Below are 27,290 nucleotides of genomic sequence, written 5' to 3'. Positions count from 1 at the left end.
TGCATCTCATCGGTTTAACTGTGCTAGCTGTTTCCGTGTGTCTTGTCCTTTACAGTGCAACTAAATTTACATTTGCTGCCAAAATAGTGAACATTTTAAGTCCCATTTTGAATGGTGGACGTATGATGAGCAGCAGGCTTCACATGTATCTCAAAAGGCTTTACACAGCCCAGAGCTTTGCAGACATTATGAAACCACTCACTGACTAACAGCCATTTATTCTGCACTCTCTCTGAGCTTTTGTCTGCCTGAGAGAATAACCCTGATGAACTCACAGGGATGTCAGTAGACTCATCTGTGTCACACCCACTGCAAGTCACTAGTCAAGGAGAGACCAATGAACAGATGTTATTTCAGGTATGGGTTAAGCTCATATATGTATGTTCAAACTGAGTTTCAAGTGAATTTCATAAGCTGGAGGTAGAGTGACTGATGTGGTAAGGAGAAACCTCACACTGTTTTCATTGTGGGAAAACATCCAGGCAGGAAACCGTTTTGGAAATTAAACCGGGACACTGGTTTTTCTGAGGATTCCCTGGAATCACTTGAAGGGTTTTCCATTGAAAATGAAAGGTAAACCTACAACGGATTTCTGAATGACGTCACGTTCGGCTTTTTGGTCTGATGAGTACGAGCAACCCCCTTCCATCCAAAAGACACATTTAAATCAATAAAGCAAATATAAAGAAATGTGAATGTTTAGTCAAAACCTGATAATGTTTAGAAAATTGTCCATGTCTATATCCTCATGTCCAAGGGATTCTCTACATGAGGGTTTATATTTAGAAAAGGTTTTGATATTATTGATATAATTTAGCCTACACAAAGTCTATATCTCATTATTGAGGATGTAAAGGTTATGTCCTTGGTATACCCCTTGAGACATGTTAATTTATCATTTTATAACTTTTATCCTATATATATCTACTTATATATATATTTATATATAGATATATATTAGCTTGAACCATATTTGTGTTTTTGTTTACTCACAAGTCCCCAAATTTGACAGAGGAGCAATAGTAACTTGTTGGAGTAACCATTTCAATCAAAAGGAATTCATTTCCTGCAAGATTTTTATTTATTTACAGTTTCTCTGTTCAGCTTAGTTTTTTTCAGGCCATAAAACATAATTTAAGGAGGATTTGTGACAAAAAAGACAATAAATAAAGAAGAAAAGATGAGAATGCAACTTGCAACCTATAAGCCCCTAAAATGTATTAAATCACAAAATATAAAAAAAATAGATTTTCAAACAATGTGTATTTGTTATTTGGTGCGGCTGTGGCTGAGGGGTAGAGCGGTAGTCCTTCAACTTGAAGGTCGGCAGTTCGATCCCTAGTCTTCCCCATCTGCATGCCGAAGTGTCCTTGGGCAAGATGCTGAACCCCGAATGGCCCCCCCATAGAATAACAAAGTGCTGTGAATAGATGCACTGTATGAATGTGTGTGTGAATGGGTGAATGTCAAACTGTACTGTAAAGCGCTTTGAGTGGTCAAGACTGAAAAAGCGCAATATAAATACAAAACCATTTACAAAACTATTTATTCATTTTGTTATAAAAAAGTGAGTGACACACTTATTGAAAAAGTATCTTCAAAGGGGGTGGCGTTTTGCATTTTCTTATTTTCTCTTATCAATCATTTTGTCATGCTTTGTTCATTCAGCAACCATCAGAATATGTGTTGTGCTGGGTGTGCGTGTTAATTCCCATTTGTTGAACATTTCACGTCCACAGAATCTTTAGTTTTCAGCCTCTACAGGCCTGCTCAGCATGATTTGGACAGATCCGTGTGAGCTGAGCATCAGTGGCTGTGTTGTGCATTCACACCTTTATCAGACGTAATAAACCAGTTACTGGAATGTGTTTGTTGCTGTGATGGGAGCGGGGGGGTGGGGCTTGCCTGCTTATCTCCGCCTGTGGGCTCCACAATAAGTGCCCTTAGAAGGAAAGCCTGTCACACTATAAACTGGAGAGCTTTTTTTTGTCCTGCTCCTGGAGAAGCAGTAAATCGTCAGATCAGTAAAGTCAGCGATCAAATCCACTTTACTGCCCCAGTGACAGGTCAACACGGAGCCAGTGTAGGATGCTGGCGGAGTCACAGGGCTTCTTATAGCTTCTTCACTCTCTGGTAAGTTGTATTCTCCTTAGACGTTTATCATAAGAGAGAACAGACGCATTATGGGTTCATATATAACTTTGGCCTGGTGTTGAACTTTTTACCTCTGCAGCCTGTGCTTTACGTAACCTGCAGCCACCTCCGGGCGATCGGACAATGCCCACGAACTAATCCGCCTGTTTGATATGCAGGATCATCTCTTCATATCCTCCAGATAAGAGGAGCAGTTGGCGGTCGAGCGCCGCTGGGAGCCGTGGCCGCGGTGTGAGGCAGGGGAACCGGGGAGGTGAGCAGCTGCTCCGCGGCGGAGGATCCGGACATGGAGATGTTGCGCCGCTCGTCTGTGTTCGCGGCGGAGGTGTTCGACCGCACGCCCACCACCGACAAGGAGCTGGTGTCCCAGGCCAAAGCGCTGTGCAGGGACTACATCCATTCCAGGCTGAACCGTGTCGGCATAGGCTGGTCCAACCCGGAACACGGGCTGGCTGCCTCAGGCGGGACGCTGGGAGAGACGTCGTCGGTTCTGCTGTGGCTGGGTAAGTCTGTTGTCAGATAGTTTGAACTTCTTCATAAAGTATGTTTATATAGTTACAGAGTCGAAGGCTAAAATATAAATGTAAAGGCAAAATATTGTTGTATACACGAAGTCTATATCTCATTATTGAGGGTGCAGAGGTCATGTCCTTGGTATTTCCTTTGGGACATGGGGGCCTAAAGTGAATTTATCATCTTTTAACATTTTTACATGATGCCAATATAGTCCGGTGTGTTGACCACTGATATGTCAGGAAAATGAAAATAAATACATGAGTAACTTAGACCTGATCGAATAGACCTTATAGATAGATGGATGGTAGGTGGATCCCACACAAATGCCCTGTTACTGCAGCAAGGTATTTGGCTCATAACACAATAAAGTAAAAGCTAAATTATATCAAATATTATCAAAACTTTTTTCTAAATATAAACCCTCATGTAGAGTATCCCTTGGACATAAGGATATAGACATGGAAAAATATCAGGATTGCAGCAAGTATTTACAAAATGTTCACATTTCTTTATATTTGCTTTATGATTTAAATGTTTCTTTTGGATGGAAGGGGGTTGCACGGACTCATCAGACAAAAAACGTGTCATCATTCAGAAATGTGTTGTGGGATTACCTTTTATTCTGAATGGAAAACTTTCAAGTGTCCCAGTTTCATTTCAGAAACGGTTTCCTGCCTGGATGTTTTCCCACAATGAAAACAGTAAGAGGTTTCTCCTTAGCGTATGTGTCACCCGACCTCCAGTTTATGAAATTCACTGGAAACTCAGTTTGAACAGGGTGGTTTTCTTTTAATGGAAACCCATCTGGACAGAGAACTTGGGTCCCAAACAAGAGGGTTGGCAAACCCCTGAGCATAAGATCCATAGCAGGCAGTGAATCAATTACTTTAGGACTTTGTTCTCATTAAAGTCTACTTAGTTACAAAATAAGGATTTACAAGCTTATAAATTAAGATTGAATGTGAAATGTGTGCTCTTGTTCCCTTTCTTGCCGAACATTAGAATAAAAGATGGATATCGCTCTCATGTCTGCAAGGTAAATCTGTGGCTGGAGCCACTTAGCATAGCACAAAGATCGGCAAAAGCCAAGTTAGCCTGACTCTATAATAATAAACAAATCACAACATGAGTTTTAAGTGTTTTATAACTGTTTAATATGGCTTAAAACTAAAAGAAAAACTTGACCAGGATATAGCGCAGTTATTTTTCCCTCTAAACAGAGCCAAGCTGTTTCCAACTGATTCTAGTCTTTGAACTGAGCTAAGCTAAATGGCTCCAACTAATATAACCAACAAACATGAGAGACTGTTTTCTCATTTCACTCAAAGCAAAAGTCGAATCAAAATGCATTTTTTTCAACATTGTTTAAAGGTTCAGTGTGTAGTAATTAGTAACATCTAGTGGTGAACTTGCATTTATTTATCTTCCAAAACCCACATCATTGGTTTTGGAAATACTACTTTGGAGATAAGACCTTGACATTTAAAGTGAGAACATGTATGGAGCATTTCTTGTTGCTAAAAATGACAACTATGGCCTTGTGCTTAATTATAAACTAACTTATACTTATAATTATACTAACCTGCTAACCTGCTGTGATAGTAGCACAAGTGAAGAAGACTAATGTCTGGTGTACTGAATTATTTAGCTATGTTTGCGAACACTAGCTAAAATTAGCAAACCTTAGCTAATGGTCATTCCAGTCAAATTAAGGCTGTTAGCAAATGCCGCCAACGTGTAAGATTGAGCGACAGTTCATTATATTGTTAATGAATTGAAATTTATTTGAGTAAAATTCATGTTTTTACTTTCAATTTACAATTTTAAATAATTTTTGGAAAATGTATTTATTGAAATCTAACTTCAATTGAACTCCCTATGTTCTGGCCAGGTGACGAGTTGGAATACCTTCGACCCAACGTTTATCGTAATGTAGCGCGACAGCTGAACATCGCAGTGGCTTCGGAGAACGCAGTGTCGGACGCATTCCTGGCTGTGGCTGCAGACATTTTCTCTACAGGTAGGAATCTGTTTATTTTGCAAATCAACCCGTTTGTGGAGAATCATCCTCCTGCAGAGTTGGAGAGCCCCCACTGTGATGTTTACAGATGTTCACTATTATGCCACCAGTGTATTTAGGTGTCTATCATAGATGCAGGAATGAATTCAGTCTAGATGATGTTAATACCAATTCTAGATGTTCAGTTTCCTTCTCTTAGTGGGACAGGGACTTGGGCATTTTGGTAGCTTTCTTGGCTCGTGCATGCAGTAACACAGTGGCTCTGGCTCACGCATGCTTAGGTCTTAACCGGTGGGGGACAGGGGCTCTCTGGGTTTGCAGGTTGATGATATTGCATGGTAGCCTGCACGATAGTGCTTTGTTATCAGGTTCAACTCTGACCCTCACACTTGAAAGTAAGGGATGATTTATCCTTTTAGGGAAGTTTATTGGGAAGGAGGACCTGGAGAGCAAATACAATAAAGATGTTGAATGTTCGGAGTACTTATGCTTCTCCCCCGTTAAAGGCTTTTCATTGAATTAACTTTAATCTCGCTCACCTAAAATAAACTCATTTCAGGCTAGTTTTCCATGTAAACACTTCTAAAGTAGGCTGACCACAGGATCCTTAGTCAGAGACAGTGTGGTGCTGTCATTATCCCGTCCAGGAAAGGAAACTGAGGAAAACATTCAGTCCATATTAGGTTAAGATGATTGTTTCAGACAGTTTGGACCCCACCCTGGGAGTTCAGTCATGAATCTCTGCCAGTTTAATCCTCGGGGAATGCAACAGAGCAATCTTCTGCTCAGGTGATAAAGAATTAACTGCAGAAATCTGGTTTGTCTGGTCCTTAGTGTGAGCTTAGGCATATACATCACACATATCAATCAGAGTACCTTAATCCATACAAACTCTTGTGGTCATAATTATGACTGGGCTGTTTATTTAGGGATTTACATGTGATCAAATTTGGGGTTAAGTTTCAGTTTAGAGGTTTATAAAGCAGCCTTCCATTATAACAGTTTAAGTATGCACAGACAGTAAAGCTGAGGGCCGACACTATTCACTGTGAAGAGGAAGTCATGGACAGCAGTAGATTATGACCACAAACGCATATGTATGAGCTTAGTCACAGATGTAAGGCTGCTTTCCGCAATATACTGATAAAGTACAGCTAAAACACCATGTGTGTTACGAGATGAGATGTCCCTTTCGAAACCTTTATATTTAAAGATATTTTTATATTCAAAGTGGATTATTTATGTATTGATCCATCTATCAATGCATTTATCCATCTGTCCATCTGTCCATCCATCTATCTATCTATCTATCTATCTATCTATCTATCTATCTATCTATCTATCTATCTATCTATCTATCTATCTATCTATCTATCTATCTATCTATCTATCTATCTATCTATCTATCTATCTATCTATCTATCTATCTATTACCCACCTGCCCGTCGGTCCATCCATCATCCATCCAGTCGTTCTTTCTTACTTTCTTACTTTATAAAATTGTGTAGGATTTAGCTGGAAATTTGAATATCAGATATTATTTTTTAAAGTTTGTATCTCACTAACCTCCCAAATGAGGACAGTTCTAATTCAGTGAAATAAATCTGCCTTCTTCAGGGAATAAGAAATTTGTTTACTTCTTGCTCATCTGCAGTAATTGAAATGAACAAAGCATGAACATTAAATAAGAACAATTCCTGCCTTCTAGACTACTTCCAAACCCTGTGTCTGTTCAAAGGCACTGTTGGAAGAGACTGTGTTACTAAACGCTCTGATGCTTTATCAGGTAAATAGTGTACTGCAGGAAGTAGTTCTTTATATTGTCTCCAGAATGGTGAGAAAGAGAGAATGAGGTTCACTCTGAAGCAACCGAAAGACCTAAAACATGATGAAGAGCAGCACAGTCTCTAGACTAAAACATCATGGACAGACGTGAAGTAGACGGACGAAAGCAAAGCAAACTACAAGTGCAACAAATGTGTGGAAACCTTTGCAGCAGTGTGGGGACGAAAAGTGTTTGATTTACAGCCGTCTTCTGCTGCAGAATAAAATCCCTTCATACTTAAGTGTTGATGCCTTGTCTTCTACTGCCTTGATGATAACAATTGAGTAGCTTTAACTCACCAAATAATAGAGACCCACGGCCCACAGTGTACCATCCTTACAAGATTAGACCATTAAAGAGAAACATGAGATTGTTGACGAGATTCTAGGAATTAATCAGACGGCACTTACATAAGATGGATGGTGCTCAGGCTCACTTTGTATGTACAGGACATATAAACAGTGCAGAAACAGTCTGAAGCCTTGACTGTAAATGGTGCGGTGGCGGAAAGCTTTACCTGACATGTGGACCACGTTGGAAAAATGATCTGCTCACTTATCAAGTGAGGCTTACTGCCAGACTGCCCCTCTGAGTCCTGTGTTTGGCTTTTCTTCTTTGGTGGTGCAGACAGGCACGCAGGCCTAATGCCCGGCTGCTGCTGCTGCTGCTGCGGTTCTAGAGTTTCTTCATCCATCTTTGAAGAGAGCTGCTGACACAGACGTTTGACACCCTGTAACCTTCCCCACGTATACTCAGAAAAGAGCACGCATTGCACTTCATAGCAGGACATAAAATAGCATGCATCAATACTGATTTAAAATGTTTATTTTATTACTTATGTGTCTTTGTCAGGTATTACTTGGGGAAAGGTGGTTTCTTTGTACGCCGTAGCAGGGGCCTTGGCGGTTGATTGTGTTCGCCACGGTCATCCGGACATGGTCGATACCATCGTCGACTGCATGGGGGAGTTTGTCCGAAAGCATCTGACCTCCTGGTTAAAAAGGAAAGGGGGCTGGGTAAGGGATCTTTTTTCACCTATCTACTTTTTCTGTATCTGTTTGAGTGAACATTATGTGAATGTCGCTGACGATGCAACTCTAAGGTCTTTTCATTCTATGATAGTAAACAGGCAGTGTGTGTGTGTTCCTGTTATTGGTTGCATACCCTGCTGTGGTTGTTGTGGCCACATCTTAAAGGTCCAGTGTGTAAGATTTAGTAGAAAGGGATATATTGGGAGAAATTGAATATAAAATAATCCTAGTGATGTTTTCATTCGTGTGTTTCATCTAAATTTTACAAACTGTTGTTTTCTTTAACCCAGAATGGCCCTTATAGTTGAAAACTTTATACTCCCATCAGGAGCAGGTTCTCTCCAATGGGGCCGCCATGTTTTTTAGAATAGCCCAGACTGGACAAACTAAACACCTTTTGAGTTTTTATGACAACTTAAGGCTCCTTGTTCTTTCATATTTGGAAGGGAGGGTGAGGTGAGTGGTATTTAGCTGCAACATGCAACTTCACCACTAAATTCTACACACTGAACCTTTAAATCATTAAACTCACACATGTTTTCCAAGTCCCAACATGGGTAGTCCAGGAATATTATACTGGGACTAAAATGATAAAGTATGGTAGGAAATGCTGAGATTATTTAAATATCTGAAAACTACTGCAACTAACATTTATTTTTATTATAAATAAATCTGCTGATTGTGATATTATTCATTTTAGTATAGTAAGGAGGTCAAGAATATCACAAAATAATGAAGGATTTCTATCATGATTTTCCAACTTTAAGTAAGATATTCAAAAAACACACCGCTAGCCAGTTAGCCAATCAACTTCGGTTTCCTTCCACTGTTGGTATCGCTCAATCATAACTAAAATCCAAATGCACATGGGACCTGAGCCACCCAAGATGGTTATGGGACACAAAATGTGTCCCATGCTTTTTCACAACAATCAAATTAGGTCTTTAGTACTTGTTTTGATTGAGAGACCCCTGGTGGTAGAAGTTACATATTGTACATTTAAAATGAGATGCCAGATCTGTGACTTTGTGATGTCACAACTGTACAGTCAGCACCCGCAGCCATACCCTCAGCACGGTCAACCGATACCCTCTTTCCAAACTTGTAGGGTGCTTTCTTTGAACGTGTACCTGAAATCTGCTATATTTTATTCAATCTTATTTAAGACTTTAATTTGTGTTTTATTTGGCTTCTCTAATTTAGACTCATCATAGTAAGGAAAGACACATCCACAACCGCTGGCATGAATTGAGTAGTTTAAATAATGACACAGATCCATATAAACTATAGCCTCCGCATCAGAGATCAAATCTTGCAGAAACAAATGAGTGAAACTCAGCCACAAGAAGTAACAAGGCCTGGCATTGTGCCTCTGCCTGTGCTCTGCTCTGCTCTGCTGGAAAGAGCAGGACAACTGAACAAATGAACACCTTTGTATCCAGAATCACGGCAGCCCAGTCCGCTGCGTGTTGAGAATAAGTGGAGTGTGACAAAATGAAGAGCAATGCATTGTATAACTGACCCCATAAGCACAAATGAGGGAGCTGTTTATCACAGCTGCACTCCAAGCTCCAACTGACAGATTTCTACGCAGGGAGATGACGTCAGCATTTAGGAAAACTTCCTAACATTTAGTGATGGATGTGAAAAGTGTTTATTGTCAGGATGACAAACGACATTATCTGGTGTTTAATTATCTCTATATGTGTTATAGTTACAATACATACAGGGAGTATTGAGACCCCTTCACTTTCTTCACATTTTGGAATGATGCAGCCTTGTGCTAGTAACGTCATTTCCAGTATGCAGACCCTTTACCCATTGCTAAGTTGAAGTACCTTTGGCAGAGATATCAGCCTCCAGTCTTCTTGTGTATGATGTGACATTGCACACCTGGATTTGGGGATGTCTGTCATTTTCCAGTTTGGATGGATGACTGTCGGACTTTCTCTGGTCTCTCCAGAGATTTTTGATTGGGTTCAAGTCAGGGCTCTGGCTTGGCCACAGGACGTTCAGGGACTTGTCCATCCTGTGTTTTCTCTGCCGTGTTGAAAGATTATCCTTTTGACGCAGTCTGAGACTCTGGACTCCAGTCACTGTGTAGAAACATCTCAAAGATGATGAAGAGAAATTGGAAAAATCTGAATACAAATGTCATAGAAGAGTGTGAATAATGAAGTCAATGTGATGATGATTTTTTTTTCCTTTTTAACCAATTTGAAAAAATGTAATTTCCGTTTTATTGGCTCCATGCCTGCATTTACGTACGATATATCTCAAGATTGTCTGGAGGGAAGTTGTTCAAATTTGGCGCAAATATTCACCTGGACGGGAAAGGATTAGATTTTAGTTCTCAAAGTTCATGGTGAACTCAAATGAGTCTAGAAAGAAAAAAAGTGTGTAGACTGAGAGTGCACTAGTTGGCGGAGGCGTACAAATGCAGGGTGGTAATTCTAGTTCATAATGGGTTATTGATTGTAGACTGATAAGGGAGAAATTAATAAAAAAGACTGGAACATAAATCTGTGTAGGCTGTTACTCTCATGATCTGAGGGAAACGACCTGTGTTTGCTTATAAACTATTTCTATGTGGAGGTTACCTGCATAATGTCATAGGTGTATAATTGGCTGTTTGACTTTATATATTATCAACATTACTAACTGATGCAGCCAAGCTTGCTTTGAGCGTGGTAGTTTTGATGAGTGTGTTGTGATAGTAAATAACTTCATTAGTGCAGGATTTCTTTTAACTGACACATCTGTCTCTTCTGTTTGCGTGGCTTTTTGAAATCACATATTTTGGGGTAGATTGTTTGTCTGGTCTCAGCATCGTCTCAAATCAACAAAACATGTTGGATTTAAACCGCTGTAAAAACACACGTTAACAGATTTCCTTCTGATGCAGTTGTTCTGTGTTGTTTTATGTAAGAGTGAGACTGTGGGTCATGACTCAGTTTCCTCTCTGCTGTAACAGGTGGATGTCACGAAATGCGTGGTGAACACCGACGCCAGCTTCCGCTCTCATTGGCTGGTGACTGCTGCCTGCACCTTTGGACACTATCTGAAAGCCATCGTGTTGTACCTCCTCAGGGATAAGTGAAATACTGACCAGCACTGCCCACTACCAGCACCACTGTACAGAAGCATCCACTGCTTTGGAATATGTTTACACTCGTTTGCACTGAGCCTACATTGATGAACACTTGTCCCCTCACAGACAATGGACTCTCCCAGCTTCTTCCGCTTCCTTGTGTCTATTTATTATTATATACAGTTACGTAGTTCATTGGCACACATTTGATGTGAATGTATAAAATCACCCACTTTTAATGTTTGTAACTTTAAATTTGTCTCAAACAGCAGAACTGGCTTTTTGGGGGTTTTGGCTGCCCCCAGTGGTGAAATTGTTATCTATTTCTTTTGGACTCTTCTCACCTAGACGGTATTAACAGGTTAACAGACTAATGCATGTTAGATAGATGGAGAATACATCTTATTGTCCCCTAAGCAATGACTATTTTTTGTGGGACTTGGTTCAGAAAAGGGGGGAAAGTTTTTGGAACTTTTTTCTCATTGCAGATTTATATTTTGTTTCAGCATTATCATCAACAATCCTGTTTCTATTTCAGGGTTTTATTGTCTCATCACAATAGCTAGTATCTAGCGGGAGCAACAAATCAGCCTGGAGTTAACTATGTTTAGCGATATTCCTTGTCTTGACCAAGTTGTTCCTTCACCTAATTTTTTTTATCACAACTGAAAAGAAGATTGTGTTATAAAGAGTCTGTAGTGTAATAATATAATAAATATTGTGCAGAGCAACATCTAGCTATATATTTTACTGATTGGAAAAAGTTAAACAACACATTTGACTGGGCGCTTATAAGCTTATGAATGTTTAACTGAAATAAAACTTTAATTATGCTTTTTCAAAACTGCCACTAAGAGATGTAGCCCCCTTCTCCAGTCCCAGATTCGTCAGATGAATTGAGTTTACAACTTCTACTCAATGCATTTCAAGCAGTGCTGTACATTCAATGCAAGAATTCCTCCCTCTGTTCCTTTGTTCACTGTGAGGCAGTGTGTTATATTGCTGTACTGTGATAGTAAAGTTATGTGTGTGTTTTCTCTGAGTTAGAGCACTTTGACAACATTTCAGTGTGTTAGTAGACTTTATTCCATGAATAATTTCCCTTTTATATTGCATGTTTGTAAGACTATTTTATGTAGAATATAAGTGAGTCATTTGCAAATGTAAATATCAAAGTTAATAAATAAAAAAACTGTTTTTACAACTGTCTGTCAGGTCTGAGTTGTGAATGTCAGAGATTAAACAGATATTTAAAATCCTTTTGTGTAACGCAATTAGTTTTAGAGCATGATTTCATATTATGTCTCATTGGTAAGTTATTAGTTTAAGTCAAGGATAACCCTTTTTTTGAGTACATACTACTTCTCTATTTCTCCTCGATTCATGCTTTTCAGTGCAGGCATTCATTATTATTGAGCATTGAGTTTTGTATTTCTAAACTACAGCAAATGCAAACAACAGTGGTGCATGTCCAGCTTAGGGGTTCACTAAACACAGACTAAACTTTATAGTTGAATGAATAAAGACATTGTTGATGGTGTGAGTCAAGATTGAAAGACCTCTGTTGTCCTGATACACAGGTACAATGCAATTATAAGTCTTCTCTCTCTAAGATATATATATATATACACACACACACAGCAATAATAGCAAAAGTAGCAACATCAGCAAATGACTATAAACAAAAGACAGAATAAAATATATATTTATCTATAGATCTATCTATACATCGGTCTGTAGATATGTGCTAATGATTGATTATGGTCAGATATCCACCAGCATGTGTATTTGGACGAGCCACCAACTGTTTCCTCCACTGATTGGTCCGGGTGCAGTAAACCCTCCCTCCACTTCTAATTGGGTGTCTCGGGAACGCCCCGCCTCATTCTGACTTCCTCAGCCGTACTCTCGTCCCATTGGTCCAGCGGGTCGAAGAGCAGAAAACAACAAACAAGTTAGGGTGAAGACCGTCGGGATGGATGCAGGTAAGAATCTAGAGCCAAATAACATTGTTTTTCTCTCCGTTAGCAACTCATTCGAACCCCAAAACAACCAACTCATCGTTATTTCACACCTGGGAACTCATCCCCTGCCTTGTCATGGTGGCATTACCGTCTCCAGCCGCCAGTCCAACAGAGAGCCCAGTTTCTTTGTAGCCTCGGTGACGTTAGCGTGCTAAAGTGATGACTAAAGCTAACTGCTAACTATCGTTAGCTCGCTGCTAAGGCTAAATGTGTTGGTTTCCCCGTTGTGACAGCTCACGCTAAAGGCGCGTGACGTCCTGTCCGGTCCCCACATTCACCGAGTGTTGGTGTCATGTGTTGGTGTCACGTCTCGCTCCTTCTGATCTGTCTCCTGTCTTCGGTCCGTCTGTATGCTAACGTCATGATACGCCCAAGAAGAACATCCGATGCTCTGTCACCATCAAACACAGACTGCTACTTTACTGTTAGCAGTACTGTTAGCCACGAGAGGGAATCTGTGTTTGTTTTACGAAACAGGACTCATGGATGTTCAGATGGAACTCAAAGTGAACAGACTTCATATAATATTTGCTCACTCCTCACCGTAAACATGTCTGATCTGATGATCTGACAGGTGGCGAGCAAGCGTGTCAACTTCTCCTGTCCATTTACTGTAGTTGACATTATGGTGGACCTATATGTTTTTTTAATAAACCACTAAACCACACACTAGAGTGTAATAACAAGCACCAGAGAGTGTTTGTCTTTCTTTAGATGAACAAGTAGTGAAACAGTATGAACCTTTCACATCACACACACTGATATTATTATTATTATTATTATCATTACTATTATCATTTGTTGTTGTTTTTGTTACTTATCATTCATACACATACAGACATATTGATCTACATCACTTTTGTGGATATCACACAGACTAGCTGGAGTCTTACTCTAACCATAAGCTAAACATAACCTTAACCACTGACCCCAAACCTGTCTGTTTCTCACAGATTTTATCCCCAGTGAGACAATCTGACCTAGCTTCACTAGTCATTAGTCTGAAATTTACCTCCCAAAATAGCCTATGATATACAAAGTAGAGAGAGCTCTACTCTCCTGCTGGAGCACTTTTGCAACCAACTGACCACTGTCGAGTTTTAATATATATTGGTGAATAAACTATTTAATATGTGATCATGTGCATGGACAATTAGTGCCTACATATACTAGAGATGCACGTAGCTGCACACTACGTGTTGTGTTTTTACAAGAGAAACAGAAAGCGTCGTGGCAGTTTACAATCTAAAATTGAATGTGTCAACAAACCATGACATTTACCCCCATTTATGTGTCCCCACATGACCAGATGACCTAGAGCTTCAGGAGTAGAATTCAACTGATGTTACACATCACGTTCTGTTAACTTCACTCATGACTATTCAGCCCGTGCTTACTTCTTAAAAATGTCTTAATTGTTGTCTGAGTTGTTAGAAAATTGATGGTCTGAGAGTGATGTTATCTGGGATATCTCTGTGAAGATTTTACTGAGAGTCTGAATTACAAAATGAGTCAGCATTTTTACCTCCGTGTCAGGGAGTAAAAGTCAGGATGTCTTGGCCTCTGCTGCAAATTTCACTTTTCTTTTAAAACCAGTTTCTCTCAAGTCATGTGAAGTTAAAGTTGTACAATATTTCATTTTAGGAGTAGCCTTCTTTTAGTTCAATTGCTGAGCTTGTTTTAAAGTTTTGTTTATTTCCCTATGACAATGCATTAGGCAGGAAATTGAAACCGGAGACTTTATTTTATCCGCCAGGATAAGATTCCTCCTTCGATTGCTCTCGTGCATATAAAGTGAGACCCAGGTTGATCTAAAGTAGTATGGCTAGATTCTGTTTAGACAGAGGTACATGTGTCTATATATAGAACATCCTTCCTGGAATTCTTCTCTAGCTACTAATGGATACTCCATCTTTTCAACCTGACAGTTAGCTTCACATATATCAGCTACTTAGTTGTTGCTAAGTTGTAAGTGACAAACAATATGAGCACCAGCAGTTTCTCCATTGTTATTTTTCACAGACTTACAGTTGACATAGTCATTTTCTTTTGCAGCAACCTTGACATATGACACACTTCGCTTTGGAGAGTTTGAAGATTTTCCTGAGACCTCAGAGCCTGTGTGGATCTTGGGCAAAGAATACAATGCACTCACAGGTAGGACTTTAGGATTTTGAGTGTACGTCAGCGGTTTTAGGTTGTATTATAAGATGGTAATTTCTGTTTCTTCTGCAGAGAAAGATGACATTTTATCAGATGTCACTTCACGACTGTGGTTCACATACAGAAAAAACTTCCCGCCGATTGGTGAGTGGAAAACAAGGAGAGTGTGTTTGATTTGAGCTCCCCCGCTTGAGATTTGACTCTTTTTCATGGAGGGTTCTTAAATGTGTTTCAGGTGGGACAGGACCAACGTCAGATACAGGATGGGGGTGTATGTTACGATGCGGCCAGATGATCCTCGGCGAGGCGTTGTTGTGCCGACATTTAGGCAGAAGTAAGACAACTTTTCAAAATAGACAAGCAAAGATATGGATGTACGTCTATAGATAGAGTATATATTGTCCCTGTTTGACACTAACGGCTCTTCTATAGGTTGTAAACCGGAGCTTAGAGAAACACAGATCCTGTTTTAAGTAGGTTTGATAACTGATTTTTTTCAGACTGGAGATGGAACAGAGACGAGAAACAAAGAGAAGAGTACATCAGTATTCTCAACGCCTTCATTGACAAAAAAGACAGCTATTATTCCATCCATCAAATTGGTCAGTAGTGAGTCTTTATTCCTATCAGTTAAATTAAGAGTTCAGTTCTGAAACGGTTTTTCATTAAGTTGTTGTTGTTGTTTTGTTCTGCTGCAGCCCAAATGGGGGTTGGAGAGGGGAAGCCAATAGGCCAGTGGTACGGACCAAACACAGTCGCCCAGGTTCTAAAGTAAGTGAAACATAGAAAAATTTAAATGTGATTGATGTTTTATATTCATAACTGCCATATTTGTCTTTGGCCAAAATGTACTGGTCATAAACTGCTCTGCTTTAGCCCTGTCCATAATCCAGAGATGGTCAATTTGTAGTGATATAAAAAAGACAAATCTTAGGTCTTAGGTCGTTAGGTTGAAGCTGCTCTTATAAGACTTAATGTAAACAAATAAAAGTCATGTTAACTATTTATGTTTCACTTTTATTGTCCTTCATCCATATACTAAGTTTACAGCTGAACAAAATGTGGTTTCTTATGGGGCATAGTGCAACATAACATACAACATAAAAACGGAACATGATCACAAAGTTGGGTATTTTATGTAACTCCTGATAATGAAGGTGCTGGATGCACACCCAGATGTTTAGTGCCTGACTGATATGGATTTCTAGATGTCAATGTCAATACCGATACTGAGAGTAACGAATGTCCGATACCAATATATTGGCTGATTAAAATGTCATTATTCAGCCCTAATGAAAGAAGTGTTACAGAGGCTGAAAACAAAAATTAAATCAGATATATAGAACTTCAATTTATAAAAAATAACAACTTTCTGGGTTTTTAATTCTGTGAAATTAGTTAGCATTCGTTCCACTTCCTTCCTCTCAAAAATATTTTCTTTTTCTCCAGATTTTTTAGCTAACTGCAACCAAGTGCATGTGTGACCCTGTCATTCAGTTGATGTTAGCTGTCACTACTTGCCTGTTAAGCCTGAGTAGTACACATATGAGCTCCTTGTTAAAAGACACTGTTGTCTATAGTCTCTATAGGCTGTTGGTAGACTGAGCCCAAACACCATTTATGTATTTTTGTCAGAAACCAGCCTGATACAGTTTGACTAGGTCGATAATCAATCCTCTAATTCCACCTACCACCTGTCAATTAGCTTCATAGTGTGAACCTGGCACCAGGATTGTGTTTTGTGTTTCTTGCCTGTGCATTTCAAAATATTTAAACCAAAGATATGATTCTTTACTCTGATTAGGTAAAAAGCTAAATTAATAAAATGGTCCGTTTAACCAAAGTGTGACTCTCTCTGCTGTTTTGCTCTCAGGAAACTGGCAGTGTTTGATACATGGAGCAGATTAGTTGTACACGTGGCAATGGACAACACTGTGGTCATCGAGGAGATCAGTGAGTGCTGCTGCTGCTCTGTTCAAACCTTGTGTTTGAGATTTCCCCCTGTTATCATCCATTACAATACACAGTTCAAATGTCTCTCAAATAATCAACACCAGGTTAAACTACAAGTGTGCACTGTTTGAAAGGTTCATAAGGAATTTAACAAAATTGATGTTCAATGTGAATATTTTACTCCAAAGCACATCTGTGTCCACCCTCTCTGTCTTGGGTTTACTGTATGACCAAATGTGCATCTGGGTCAGTGCAGTTTTCTTAAGACAAACAGGAAAGCACAAAATTACTATTTCAATAATTCTGTGGTTCAGTGACGTTTGTTTTCTTCATGCAGAGCGGCTCTGTATGCCCTGGCTGGATGCGGCAGAGGCCTGTGGAGACGCAGAGGCAGGGGGGGATCTGAATGGCTGCCTCGAGGGTGCGTGTGCGATGGCTGAGGAGGATACGGCTCTGTGGAGACCCCTGGTCCTGCTCATCCCCCTCAGGCTGGGCCTGAGTGATATCAACGAGGCCTATATTGAAACCCTCAAGGTGAGAAACGGCAGTATGTATATCAACTACTCATTAAAACTTAAAGAAATGTGAAAAGTGAGGTGACCCAGTGTAATTAGTCCATGTGAGTTATTATACAACAATAACATAATTTGGACTAGGGATGTCACGAGAACCGATACTTACGATACCTTTCGATACTAAAATAACAAAACACAGACGATGCCCATTTTTTTGAAGCACCGTGAGAACCGTGAGCTCCGTTGCCAGCTGTTAGCATCGGTGCTGCGCCTCTTCTGGAGCTGCGGCGCTGATCTCTGAGCAGCTGAGACCAGAGAAACTCAGTGTTTTCACTGTTTCCACTGATAAGAAGCAGCCGCTCAGTCAGTGAGCGACAGCTTCACGTGAACGGATATTTGTTCAGCTTTTCCTGAAAGATAATTAAATTTGTTTTGAGTATAATTTAAAATGCCGAACGACCAAAACCTTTCACCATAGCTGAACAAATCAGAGACTGCACTGACCTGTCCACGTTCAAAACATGACTCAAAACCCCCCTCTTCACAACTGCTTTTAATGTGTGATAGATGATGTGTATTTTAAGGGTCTTTGAGCGTTGTTAAAAGAGCTCTACAAACAAATTGTAATATTATTGTTGTTATTTATAATAAAAGCGAAATATAAATTAATAGGTTTGTACAATAGAAACCATTAACTGGTTTTACGACGACCTTACACGTGACTTCTTTGTGTGATTTGTCCAAAGTCCAACTTCAGTGTCTAAAGAAGCTTTGATTAATATTGTATATAAACAGTGGGTCACATGGTTTCTTGTATGTGTACGGGTAAATTAGATGTTTAACTGTCCTGGAAAATTGTTACCTGACCTCTGTTGTAATGTCAGCATTTAGCAGCAAAAGATCCAGATGTATTTCTGTTGGTCAGATGTAATGTTAGGTCTTAGACGTTAGCTTACACTGCGGTAAATCCAGCCAAAGCTGTGGTGAGATAAAACCCTCTTGTCTCTTTCCACAGCAATGCTTCATGCTGCCTCAGTCCTTGGGTGTTATTGGGGGGAAACCCAACAGTGCCCATTACTTCATTGGTTATGTCGGTATGTCTGGTCTCATTGTTTGTGAAATAAACACCCAGCTCATGCTAACCATAATAATTTGACTTTGTACGGTCCAATCTGTTTCTGAGCATGTTTTTCTTTCTTGTCTTTTTCTCATCAGGAGAAGAACTCATCTACTTAGACCCACACACCACACAGCCTGCAGTGGATCCGTGTGAAGACAGCCAGGTCCCTGATGAGACGTACCATTGTCAGCACCCACCCTGCCGCATGCACATCTGTGAACTGGACCCATCCATTGCAGCGGTAGGAATGGCAGGGAGGGTTTTATAGGGCAGAGCTTTTGTGTCTCAAACTAAAGACCATTGTTAATCGTGAATGTGAGCAGGCAGAAAACCTCTCACAGTAATTCAGATGTTCCATAGCCGATTGTTTTTTCTGGTGTCTGCCAGGGTTTCTTCTGCAGAACAGAGGACGAGTTTGATGACTGGTGTATGCGCATAAGAAGGGTATGTGTGTCAGCATGAACACTGCTTCTTTGACTCGTCTAAAGCAGTTCAATAAAGTACCATGATCCTTTTGACGAAGCATAAATGATGATGAAATGTTCCTTTTCCAGCTGTCCTGCAGAAGAGGGGGCCTGCCCATGTTTGAACTCGTTGACAGCCAGCCCTGTCACATGGTCAGCGTGGATGTTCTGAACCTCACTCCTGGTAAGTACCCAACATGTACTCCAAGGCAGTCTTTATTCAAGAACATTGTTTCAGTTTGAGAGCAGGGTGTCATGTTCAGATTTGCTCTGGGATTTCTCCTTGCCCTCACATTCTGTTAAAAACGTCCAACTACTAAAATGTCAGATGTAGTGATGATTGAAATTGTCCCGCCCTTATTGTGGGTGTGTTAGCTTTACAGAGTCCCGTAAGCACGATTGCTTAAACCGGGTTCATGCACTTCCTGCCTCCACGTTATTTACGCCGGCTTCCTGTTGCTGTGCTTGAAGAAAAGATGACAACACCTTCATGGAGCAAGAGTGCCGCAGAACTCTACTTAACGTGGAGCAGTATAATCAAAGATGTCAATCTTTTTACGTTCTGGGAATCAAAACAACATGGATGCTACCACGCTGGTTTCTTTTCCTCCTGTATTTAATTGCCACAGGTCAGACAGCAAAAGTAGCCAAAATGAGGGCGGGGCAATTCAATTATTCATTACTACACCAGGCTTTCTGTTGGTTGGGGAATTTTAATGGACCTGTCGCACAAAATCCAAGAAAAAAATCCAGAAATAAAGATCTGAGAGCAGATGTTTCAGGTGCGCTCAGAGGTAATGTAAGAGCAAGGAGAATTTGATGGCAGGAAATGAATTGAAAGAAAGATTTCAACAAGTCTTGTTCTCAAACTGAAGGACCACACTCTTGAATAATAATACAAACAATAATATTCTGAGAAATGTGGTTTAATAAATGAATTTTAATGATTGTTGGTTTTCTTTTGTGTTGACGCTCTCTTCACAGATTTCTCAGACTCTGACAGGTTGGAGCGGTTCTTTGATTCAGAAGACGAAGAGTTTGAGATCCTTTCCCTGTGAGGAACACTCGAACAATGATTAACTGTTCTTGACAGTAGGCGGGAGATTCCCTCTTCTCTGTATCAGAAGGAAAAGCCTGAGGGGAGGAACATTATTTGGAGAACTCTTGAGCCAGTCCAGCTCCAATGGTGTAGTCAGTGTGTGTCACACAGTGTTCTCCAACCTCTGATTACGCTCTGTATCCAACATCGAGACTGCCTGGTGGAAGCAGTAGCAGGAGCTCAGGACAAATTCTGTATGCACATCTTCACATACATGTGTTTGCATTGAGTCTTAACACTTTAAATGTTTATTCTGAAGTGATATGGTGCCTTTCCCTGACTCCATAAGAAAAAATTGCCATAACAGTTATGTCGTATAGAACACAATGGTTCATCGTGCCCATTGCTCCCGCGGTATGTCACTAAAAACTGAATCCTGTAATGAAACCAAATTCAGTCCAGACAAGATGTAATAATTTAATTAATCATGCGAAGTATCCTTGCCAAGTCGGATAATGTACACAAGTTCATTTTAAGATTATTTATTTAATCAACACAATATATAGACAGGTGAAATAACATTAGAGATGTAAGAGGATTAAAAAACAAAAAATAAAATCACTATTGGGTATTTGACAGCACAAATGTTTCTCTCTTTGATTTAAAATTAAATTTGAATCCCAGCTCAGGCAGTTCTCTTCTGCTTCCAGTCAAGGAATGCCAGGTAAAAGTTTGAACTTATTAGAAGTGTAATGAGCAAAAGAGTAAGTCAGCCTTTATATACAAAAATAACTAAATCTTGCATATTACAGACTTGTCTTGGTCCTGAAACAGCAGCTGGAGACACGATCACTTCCACAGCTCTCCAAGGGGCAGGTTGTGAGCTGTGTTGATGGTGTTAAGGCTGTGGGTGGTGATGTCCTTGTGCACTTGGTCGACACTCTTAGAAGCATCGATAACCTACAACAGACCATTTACATCACGGGTTAATTGTGATCCATTCAATAATAGTTGTCATTGTGTGGATCCCTCCCGAACCAACACACCCCACAAAACATTGCGCTTCATTGACAAACAGTTAGTCAAAGAGCTAATTGTGGCAGAAAACGAAGTGAAAAGATTACATTTTATTTTGACATGTAAGTACTCAATTGAACAGCTAACAGTACAAATGTAAAAAATATAATTGAAAATAAAATTATTTGGGGCAATCTGCCATAATACCCATGTGCAGCAGGATGCGCTTGCCTCCCCGTTTACAGCATTAATGCCCAGTATATGTGGTCATGCAAGTTTTCACGTGTATTATTATGGACAGGGATTAAAACGGATGGAGGCAACAGCTTGTGTGAACAGAGATTGTTTTCAAACTAAAACATAGTGAGCTTGAGGTAGCCTCACAGATCGGACTCATACCTGCCAGTTTATTGAGGGATCTTTCATCAGATGTTCAAACTTCTGTTGCACTGCTCTTTGGAAGCTGCTGGTCTCGTATCTCTCCTCTCCATACTGACCTCTGAGAGCAGCCTCCACCGGGCTGAGCTGCAGGAACATCACCAGGTCTGGCTTTGGCAGTCCCACGTCTGGTTTCATGCACCAGTCCAGACAGAACCCCTGGAGACGACAGGACGTGGCAATTACCCACACGATGATACTGTCTGATAGGTGCACAGATCGCATGTGCTGAGACTCACCGGCTTGGCACCGGTGAAAGCAACTCCGGAGAAGGCGTACCGATCTACAACCAGAGTGATGCCTTGCTCCAGCTTCTTCTTGATCAACGGTCTGTGGGTAAGAATCATTCAAATATGCAGCATAAGAAAATTCAAGCCATTAGCACAGGGCTTGTTGTCAGCAGTGGGTCAACACAGTTGATGCTTTAGTAAATATTAAAAGGGCACCACGATGGTATATTGGGGATTGACTAAAACTAAAAGAAGTTTCTCAGTAAATTCACTTTGTTTACATAGACAGCAATATACTGCCTATTATTCTGAATATGACAGCAATCAGATTACAATGTGTATGAGTCTGTAAAAGATTTTTCATGTTCCGGTTTACAAATTCCAGAGCAAAGTCGGAGCATGATAACCTTCCATTATAAATAGTTGTGTTCCTAATAAAAAGGCAGGGTATGTGGAGTCAGATTTTCTCCACACCCTGGTTCTCCTTCTCATTGGAATCCCGATGAACAAGTCAAGAGGTAAGGTAGGGAGATTAATGACTTTCCCACTACAGTCCTAATGTTAACAGCTTAAGAGGTTTTTATATATATATTTATAGTCTATGCTTTAGGCCTTTTAGGCTAGCTGACATTTTGAAACGATACAGCAGGTGAACACAGATGTTGCTAGGGTCACCTGCTGTCTCAAGTCAAGATGGCTGCCAAGAAGAAGCGCCATGGGGAGTCTTGTTGATATGTTTGCACAGCTGACATCCTCAGTCGTCAGTACAGGAAGAGGTCAGGTGATGGTGCCACCGCCCTAAAGTGCCGTGGTGATACTTTCAGGTGACCTACACGTCTGCAGTGAATACGGTCCCTTATCAAAGTAAACACTGTTCAAAACAAACAGGGAGCGCTCGGAGTGAGTCGGAGTCTTACACCATCTCCCAGCGGTTGGCAGAGAACAGCAGATGAACCGTGTGGTCCTCCAGGTCGCTCTTCTTCTGCAGGTAGGCGCTGATCAGCTGTCCGATCGTTGTGCTCCTGTCTGCGGCATGTAATCATGTAATCACCAAGTTAGCGAATCAATGAACGTCCTGCTGCACAAGGAATGTTAACATGAAGCCCGACAGAGTGACCACCGCCTTACCGGGGAACCGCATCATCTCCACCGGCCGCCCGCTTTGTTGCAGCGCCTGCAGCAGCTTCTGGCACTGGGTGGTCTTCCCGGCCTTGTCCACCCCCTCCAGCACGATGAGCGCTCCTCGCTTACACGCCATGACACCTCACTGAGTCTGTGAGCTGGACAGAGGAGACGGGGACGGAGACCGACAGAGCGCTCGGTGAAGATCAGTTACACCACAGATCAAGCCTCACTTTTACCCGCGGTTTTACCGAAGCCTACTGAAAACAAGGAAGTGCGCTGACGCACTTCCTTTTTCGATTGTTATTGTTTTTTTCGCCAATAACTTTATTGAAATGTCAAGACAGACACACGTTGGTCAGGTACCACCTAGATATAACTAATACATTCTATCCAACATTCAATGATAGAGTTAGACAAATGGTTTTTATATTTACTTTGTAAAAGACCTTTAATACTAGATCTGCCTTTATTTTTATTTTTATTAAGTTGTTTCTTTATTCACACTATGTAACATTTGAAATATGATAAATTGATAAATTCATGTTTCTAGATGCGTAAATCTGTAAGAAATAGTAATGCAAGTGCTGAATTCAGGAAAAGGAGCAGCCTATATTCTCTTTCAATTTAAAAGGAAAGCTAGCTGAGTACTATTACTTCACCTGTCAACATTTTTTCTTAACAAATATTTAAAGGGCAAAAATTCAACACTATCTCAATGTGTATTTTAAATTATCATGCTGACATACACACTATAATGTAGCAAAGTTTCACGTTTCTTGTTGATCTAGTACCTACATGGAAAATGTTTGAGGTTATCTCTAAGATGAAAGAACCTATAAAAACCTCTTAGTTAGGATACATGTGAACTCTCCCATTTAGAAAATAAACCATTTAGATAAGAATTTTTTTAAAAGGTTTGTAAATTTAAGTTAATATTAGACTGTTGTAATAGGTAAAGATCAGGGAGGTATTACAGCTCTATGGGGAACATGACTGAACTCACAAGACAACTTCTGAGGGTAATGATTTATTTCTTATACACAGTCTCCAGTTCAATAGTAACAGTGATTCAGGGTCATTTCTGCCTCAATCCAGCAGACAAGAATCACAATTTGTTCTCATGACAGTGTTTCAGAGCATCTTTCAGTGCTGCCAGCACCATGTCAACATGGGTTTTGCTGCTGTTACATCCCATCAGTCCCACACGTAACACCTGAAAAGACCCCCCCCCCAAAAAAATCAGAGATTCAGGTTAAGCACAAATCTTAAGCATCTTCTCAGTGTGCAAACAAAACAAGAAGTGTGTATACAGACAAATAATAATTTACCAAGCCAACCGATGGTCCAAGCCCTCCGGAAATTTCTATATTATGTGTTTTCATGATGTAGCTTGTGATGTCTTTCCAGTCATATCCAGTAGGAGCAACAATGGTGGTGACAGTCGGCAGCCTTGCTTTCTGTAACAACCATTAAATCCCGTCATGGTGAAGTTTTCTCTTGTTATAACAGGGATTTGAATGAGCGTGTGAAATCCACCAACAACAAATAAGTGGTTGTATTGAAACTTAAGACTCACCTTTTCTTTGACAAAAAGGTGGAGCCCCATGCTTTCTAGGCTAGTGTGGAAGTATTCCGCCACTTCTTTATGTCTTTCCCAGGATTTCTCCAGACCCTTAGATCAACAAAACATTTAATTTGAACAAACATTATACAACAACACCATTTACCTGCACCATATTTACATTGACTTTATGCTAATTTCCAGTGTACTGATCAGGGTTTTGTTTGACATCATAAATACACAACTTACTTGTTCATAGGTCCCATGCCAAAGCAAAAGGTAAAGTAGGTAATTCATATTTCTACCTTGTTCTTACAAAAGTATTGTTGGCACAGAGGTATACTATTATAATACTCAATGGCTGCAGAACTCCTCAAACCATTCCTCTGAAGCACATGTCCCACCTCTTCAACAAGCACAGCAAGGCTCTCCCTCAGAGAGTAGAAAGCAGTGACTGGGCCTGTGTGGTGATATCTATAGAGAGGTAATGAGGCAGAGAGAGCAATAAACAGAAATTATGCAAGTACGGCTAAAAATGAAACCGCTTTGTGAAATGTGATCAGATCCAGGCTGCAGGAAACACAAATGTCTCACACTCTTGACGGCTTGCCATCACATCCCCAATAGTTTGAAAGCCATTTCAAATCCAGGAAGAATGACACTGGTTTTGTCCTTCGGTTGAATATTTTCTGGCTGTGGACAAATTCAGCATGAAACTTTATAATGTGATGTTAATCTATTACTGATAGGCTTGTAGGTATACACAGGTCTCACCATGCTCTCTCACTGAAGGAGATAGGTGCTGTACCCGGTGGAGCATTTAGCACCTTCTGAGAGCCTGTGTAGAGGATGTCTATCCCTGTCGATATGGACATTTAAAAAAAAAAATCAGATGAAGCACAATACAAATGTGCCACTGGAAGACACTCTGCAGGATTAAACTAACCTTGCTGGTCCATGAGCAGAGGGGCTCCTCCCATTGAAGCCACAGAGTCTACGAGAAACAGGCAGTTATACCTGAGGACACAAGTCATACCACATCTGTTATCATCTGCTTATCATTTCATACCGATGTGATGAAGACAGGTGTGTCAGTGTTGTTTCTCACTTGTGGCACAGCTGTCCGATTCCATCTAAAGGATGCAGGACTCCCGTGGAAGATTCCCCATGTGCAAGGAAGAACAGGGCGGGCCTGTGCTTTGCTAAGGCCTGTGATGAGATAACAGTGAACATTGATGTTTTGATTGTGCTGAAATGACTGTGAACACTAATTTCCACCAGGGGTGAGTAAAGTCTAAAGTCTAATACCCGCTCAATTTCTGCATTGGTGAGGAAGCCCCCAGGTGGCGCCACAATGGTATTCACTCTGGCACCTGTTGGATTAAAACACATGATTTGTATTTATTTGTGAGGATTTGAATTCCATCATTTGATAATGATTTTAAAGTACCTATCCTCTCTGCCATGTCTGCTGCTCGCTCGCCCCATATTCCATTCACTGCCGTCAGAACCCCCTCCCCGGGCTCCACTGCATTGAAGATGGCACACTCCATGGCAGTGTGGCCGGTGCCGCTCACAGCTAAAGTCACGCGGTTCTGAGTCTGAAACATGTACTGGATTCCACTTTTGATGTCATTCATTATCTGTAATGTGAAATGAAAAATCTTTTTTGAGGAAAGGTATAAATAGAAATGTGTTATCTGTACCATTCCACCATGTAGCAGCAGACTGTGTATTCCTAACCCTGGTTTGCTTTAACACTTCTAAATCTGGATAATCAAGTTAGAAAGCACATGATAAGAAACTCCATCAGCGGCAGGTTTTTTTTTTAGAAAGGAACTGGAAAAACTGATTCTGTAGCCTCTCCAATGTGACTAATGGCTGGTTTCGTCATGATAACTAACTGGAACAACATTCAATTCATTTTTCCGTAGTTTTTTAACATTTCATTTATAGAATGTGTTCAATAACAAAATAACCAAACAATGATGAAAAACAAGGCTATTCAACAAACAATGGCATTCCATTTGGAGCAGCATTCTAATGTTGCATCTGGATGAGGCAGAGGAAATGTTATACGAATTTACTTAACAGGTTTATCATAAAATGTATAGAAACACATCATATCTTACTAATTAATTATATGTTTTGACAGAATAGACACAATATTTCCCTTTGAAATATATTACAATGGAGCAAAATGGCATGAAACAGAAGTATTGGCATCAGAAACGGCATGACATTTGTAAGAGTCTTACATTTGCTTTCTGTCTGATGTTCATCCTAGTAGATTTGATTGCACCTCAAGATGGAGGCAGATTGTGACGTTGGCCTGTCTTTGATACAGGGTTTATTGCTTTTCTATGAACTCTGCATAGTTTAGTGACAAATACAGTATATTTAAAAAAAAAAAACAGTTGATGCCTTTCTCTTCCTCGCAAGTCGTTGTTCATCAATCATTCATGTTAAACACACAGTTACCTCAAATATCTCTGGATGCATGTGTCCAATGACAGGATTGGCCCCGGCCTGCAGGATACGAGGGGGGACGTTGGAAGGACCCGGTCCAAACATGTGGCGGAAAGGAACCACCAGCGGTTTCTGTAGGCACTTTGGTGGAGGTACAGGTACAGACGACATGTTTCCAGCAGTGTGACAAGAGCTGCAAAACCCCACCAAGCTGTGGAAACAGGCAGAGTAAGCCTCGGCTGAACACCCCCCTTCGTTTGGCAAGTGAGGGCCTGAGGTCACAAGTCCGTCACAACATGTTCCTCTTCTGTCAACACTCGCTGCTTTCTGAGCTCGGGTTACCTTGATGCCTACCAACCTTCACAGATAAGGAAGTTAAAATGTCCTCAAATGTTAAATATTGACTACAAAGTCCCCAGGTTTAACTATTACACTGATCTTGATGGTTTCCAAGCTGACCATCGTGAAAATCCAGTCTGTCGCTGACATGTTAAATCAATTCATAGCCTCTGACGTTTGAATTTACAATATTCAT

The 27,290-nt window shown here is 40.4% G+C and overlaps 4 protein-coding genes across 8 annotated transcripts; 2 read left to right on the top strand and 2 right to left on the bottom strand.

The window, feature by feature from the left end:
- The first annotated feature begins 1,952 nt into the window (after nucleotides 1-1,952).
- On the top strand, nucleotides 1,953-11,896 carry boka (BCL2 family apoptosis regulator BOK a). Of its 2 annotated transcripts, none has more exons than XM_062396421.1 (5): nucleotides 1,953-2,133; nucleotides 2,336-2,657; nucleotides 4,562-4,690; nucleotides 7,368-7,531; nucleotides 10,521-11,896. In XM_062396421.1, the coding sequence occupies exons 2-5, from the start codon at nucleotides 2,441-2,443 to the stop codon at nucleotides 10,644-10,646; spliced, it is 636 nt and encodes a 211-aa protein (XP_062252405.1). In that variant the 5' UTR covers nucleotides 1,953-2,133; nucleotides 2,336-2,440; the 3' UTR covers nucleotides 10,647-11,896. The 2 variants fall into 2 exon arrangements, with proteins under 2 accessions (XP_062252405.1, XP_062252403.1); XM_062396419.1 differs by having other exon boundaries at nucleotides 2,313-2,657.
- Nucleotides 11,897-12,544: 648 nt separating this feature from the next.
- On the top strand, nucleotides 12,545-20,560 carry atg4b (autophagy related 4B, cysteine peptidase). 4 transcript variants are annotated; one of them, XR_009921979.1, is made up of 13 exons: nucleotides 12,545-12,622; nucleotides 14,717-14,818; nucleotides 14,897-14,968; nucleotides 15,060-15,158; nucleotides 15,325-15,426; nucleotides 15,523-15,595; nucleotides 16,698-16,777; nucleotides 17,115-17,311; nucleotides 18,308-18,386; nucleotides 18,508-18,653; nucleotides 18,814-18,856; nucleotides 18,967-19,060; nucleotides 19,861-19,980. XR_009921979.1 is itself a non-coding variant. In XM_062396416.1 (13 exons), exons 1-13 carry the CDS (start codon nucleotides 12,613-12,615, stop codon nucleotides 19,932-19,934), a joined length of 1,185 nt encoding a protein of 394 aa, XP_062252400.1. In that variant the 5' UTR covers nucleotides 12,545-12,612; the 3' UTR covers nucleotides 19,935-20,560. The 4 variants fall into 4 exon arrangements, 2 of the variants coding, with proteins under 2 accessions (XP_062252400.1, XP_062252399.1); XR_009921980.1 differs by having other exon boundaries at nucleotides 19,846-19,980; XM_062396416.1 differs by having other exon boundaries at nucleotides 18,800-18,856; nucleotides 19,861-20,560.
- On the bottom strand, nucleotides 20,379-23,024 carry dtymk (deoxythymidylate kinase (thymidylate kinase)). The gene is made up of 5 exons (XM_062396418.1): nucleotides 22,729-23,024; nucleotides 22,518-22,626; nucleotides 21,610-21,700; nucleotides 21,332-21,529; nucleotides 20,379-20,875 (listed from the first exon to the last, which is right to left on the bottom strand). Exons 1-5 carry the CDS (start codon nucleotides 22,856-22,858, stop codon nucleotides 20,765-20,767), a joined length of 639 nt encoding a protein of 212 aa, XP_062252402.1. The 5' UTR covers nucleotides 22,859-23,024; the 3' UTR covers nucleotides 20,379-20,764.
- A 712-nt stretch (nucleotides 23,025-23,736) lies between these two features.
- Nucleotides 23,737-27,083, bottom strand: agxta (alanine--glyoxylate and serine--pyruvate aminotransferase a). Its single transcript, XM_062396417.1, has 11 exons — nucleotides 26,768-27,083; nucleotides 25,737-25,929; nucleotides 25,595-25,659; nucleotides 25,395-25,495; nucleotides 25,233-25,303; nucleotides 25,061-25,145; nucleotides 24,881-24,979; nucleotides 24,691-24,760; nucleotides 24,302-24,397; nucleotides 24,054-24,182; nucleotides 23,737-23,938 (listed from the first exon to the last, which is right to left on the bottom strand). The coding sequence occupies exons 1-11, from the start codon at nucleotides 26,924-26,926 to the stop codon at nucleotides 23,831-23,833; spliced, it is 1,176 nt and encodes a 391-aa protein (XP_062252401.1). The 5' UTR covers nucleotides 26,927-27,083; the 3' UTR covers nucleotides 23,737-23,830.
- Nucleotides 27,084-27,290: the final 207 nt, after the last annotated feature.

This window comes from Platichthys flesus, chromosome 9 (genome assembly GCF_949316205.1).
Source record: "Platichthys flesus chromosome 9, fPlaFle2.1, whole genome shotgun sequence".
NCBI lineage: Eukaryota > Metazoa > Chordata > Actinopteri > Pleuronectiformes > Pleuronectidae > Platichthys > Platichthys flesus.
The sequence above is the reverse complement of the archived record's forward strand: the minus strand, read 5'-3'. Positions and strand labels throughout refer to the sequence as shown.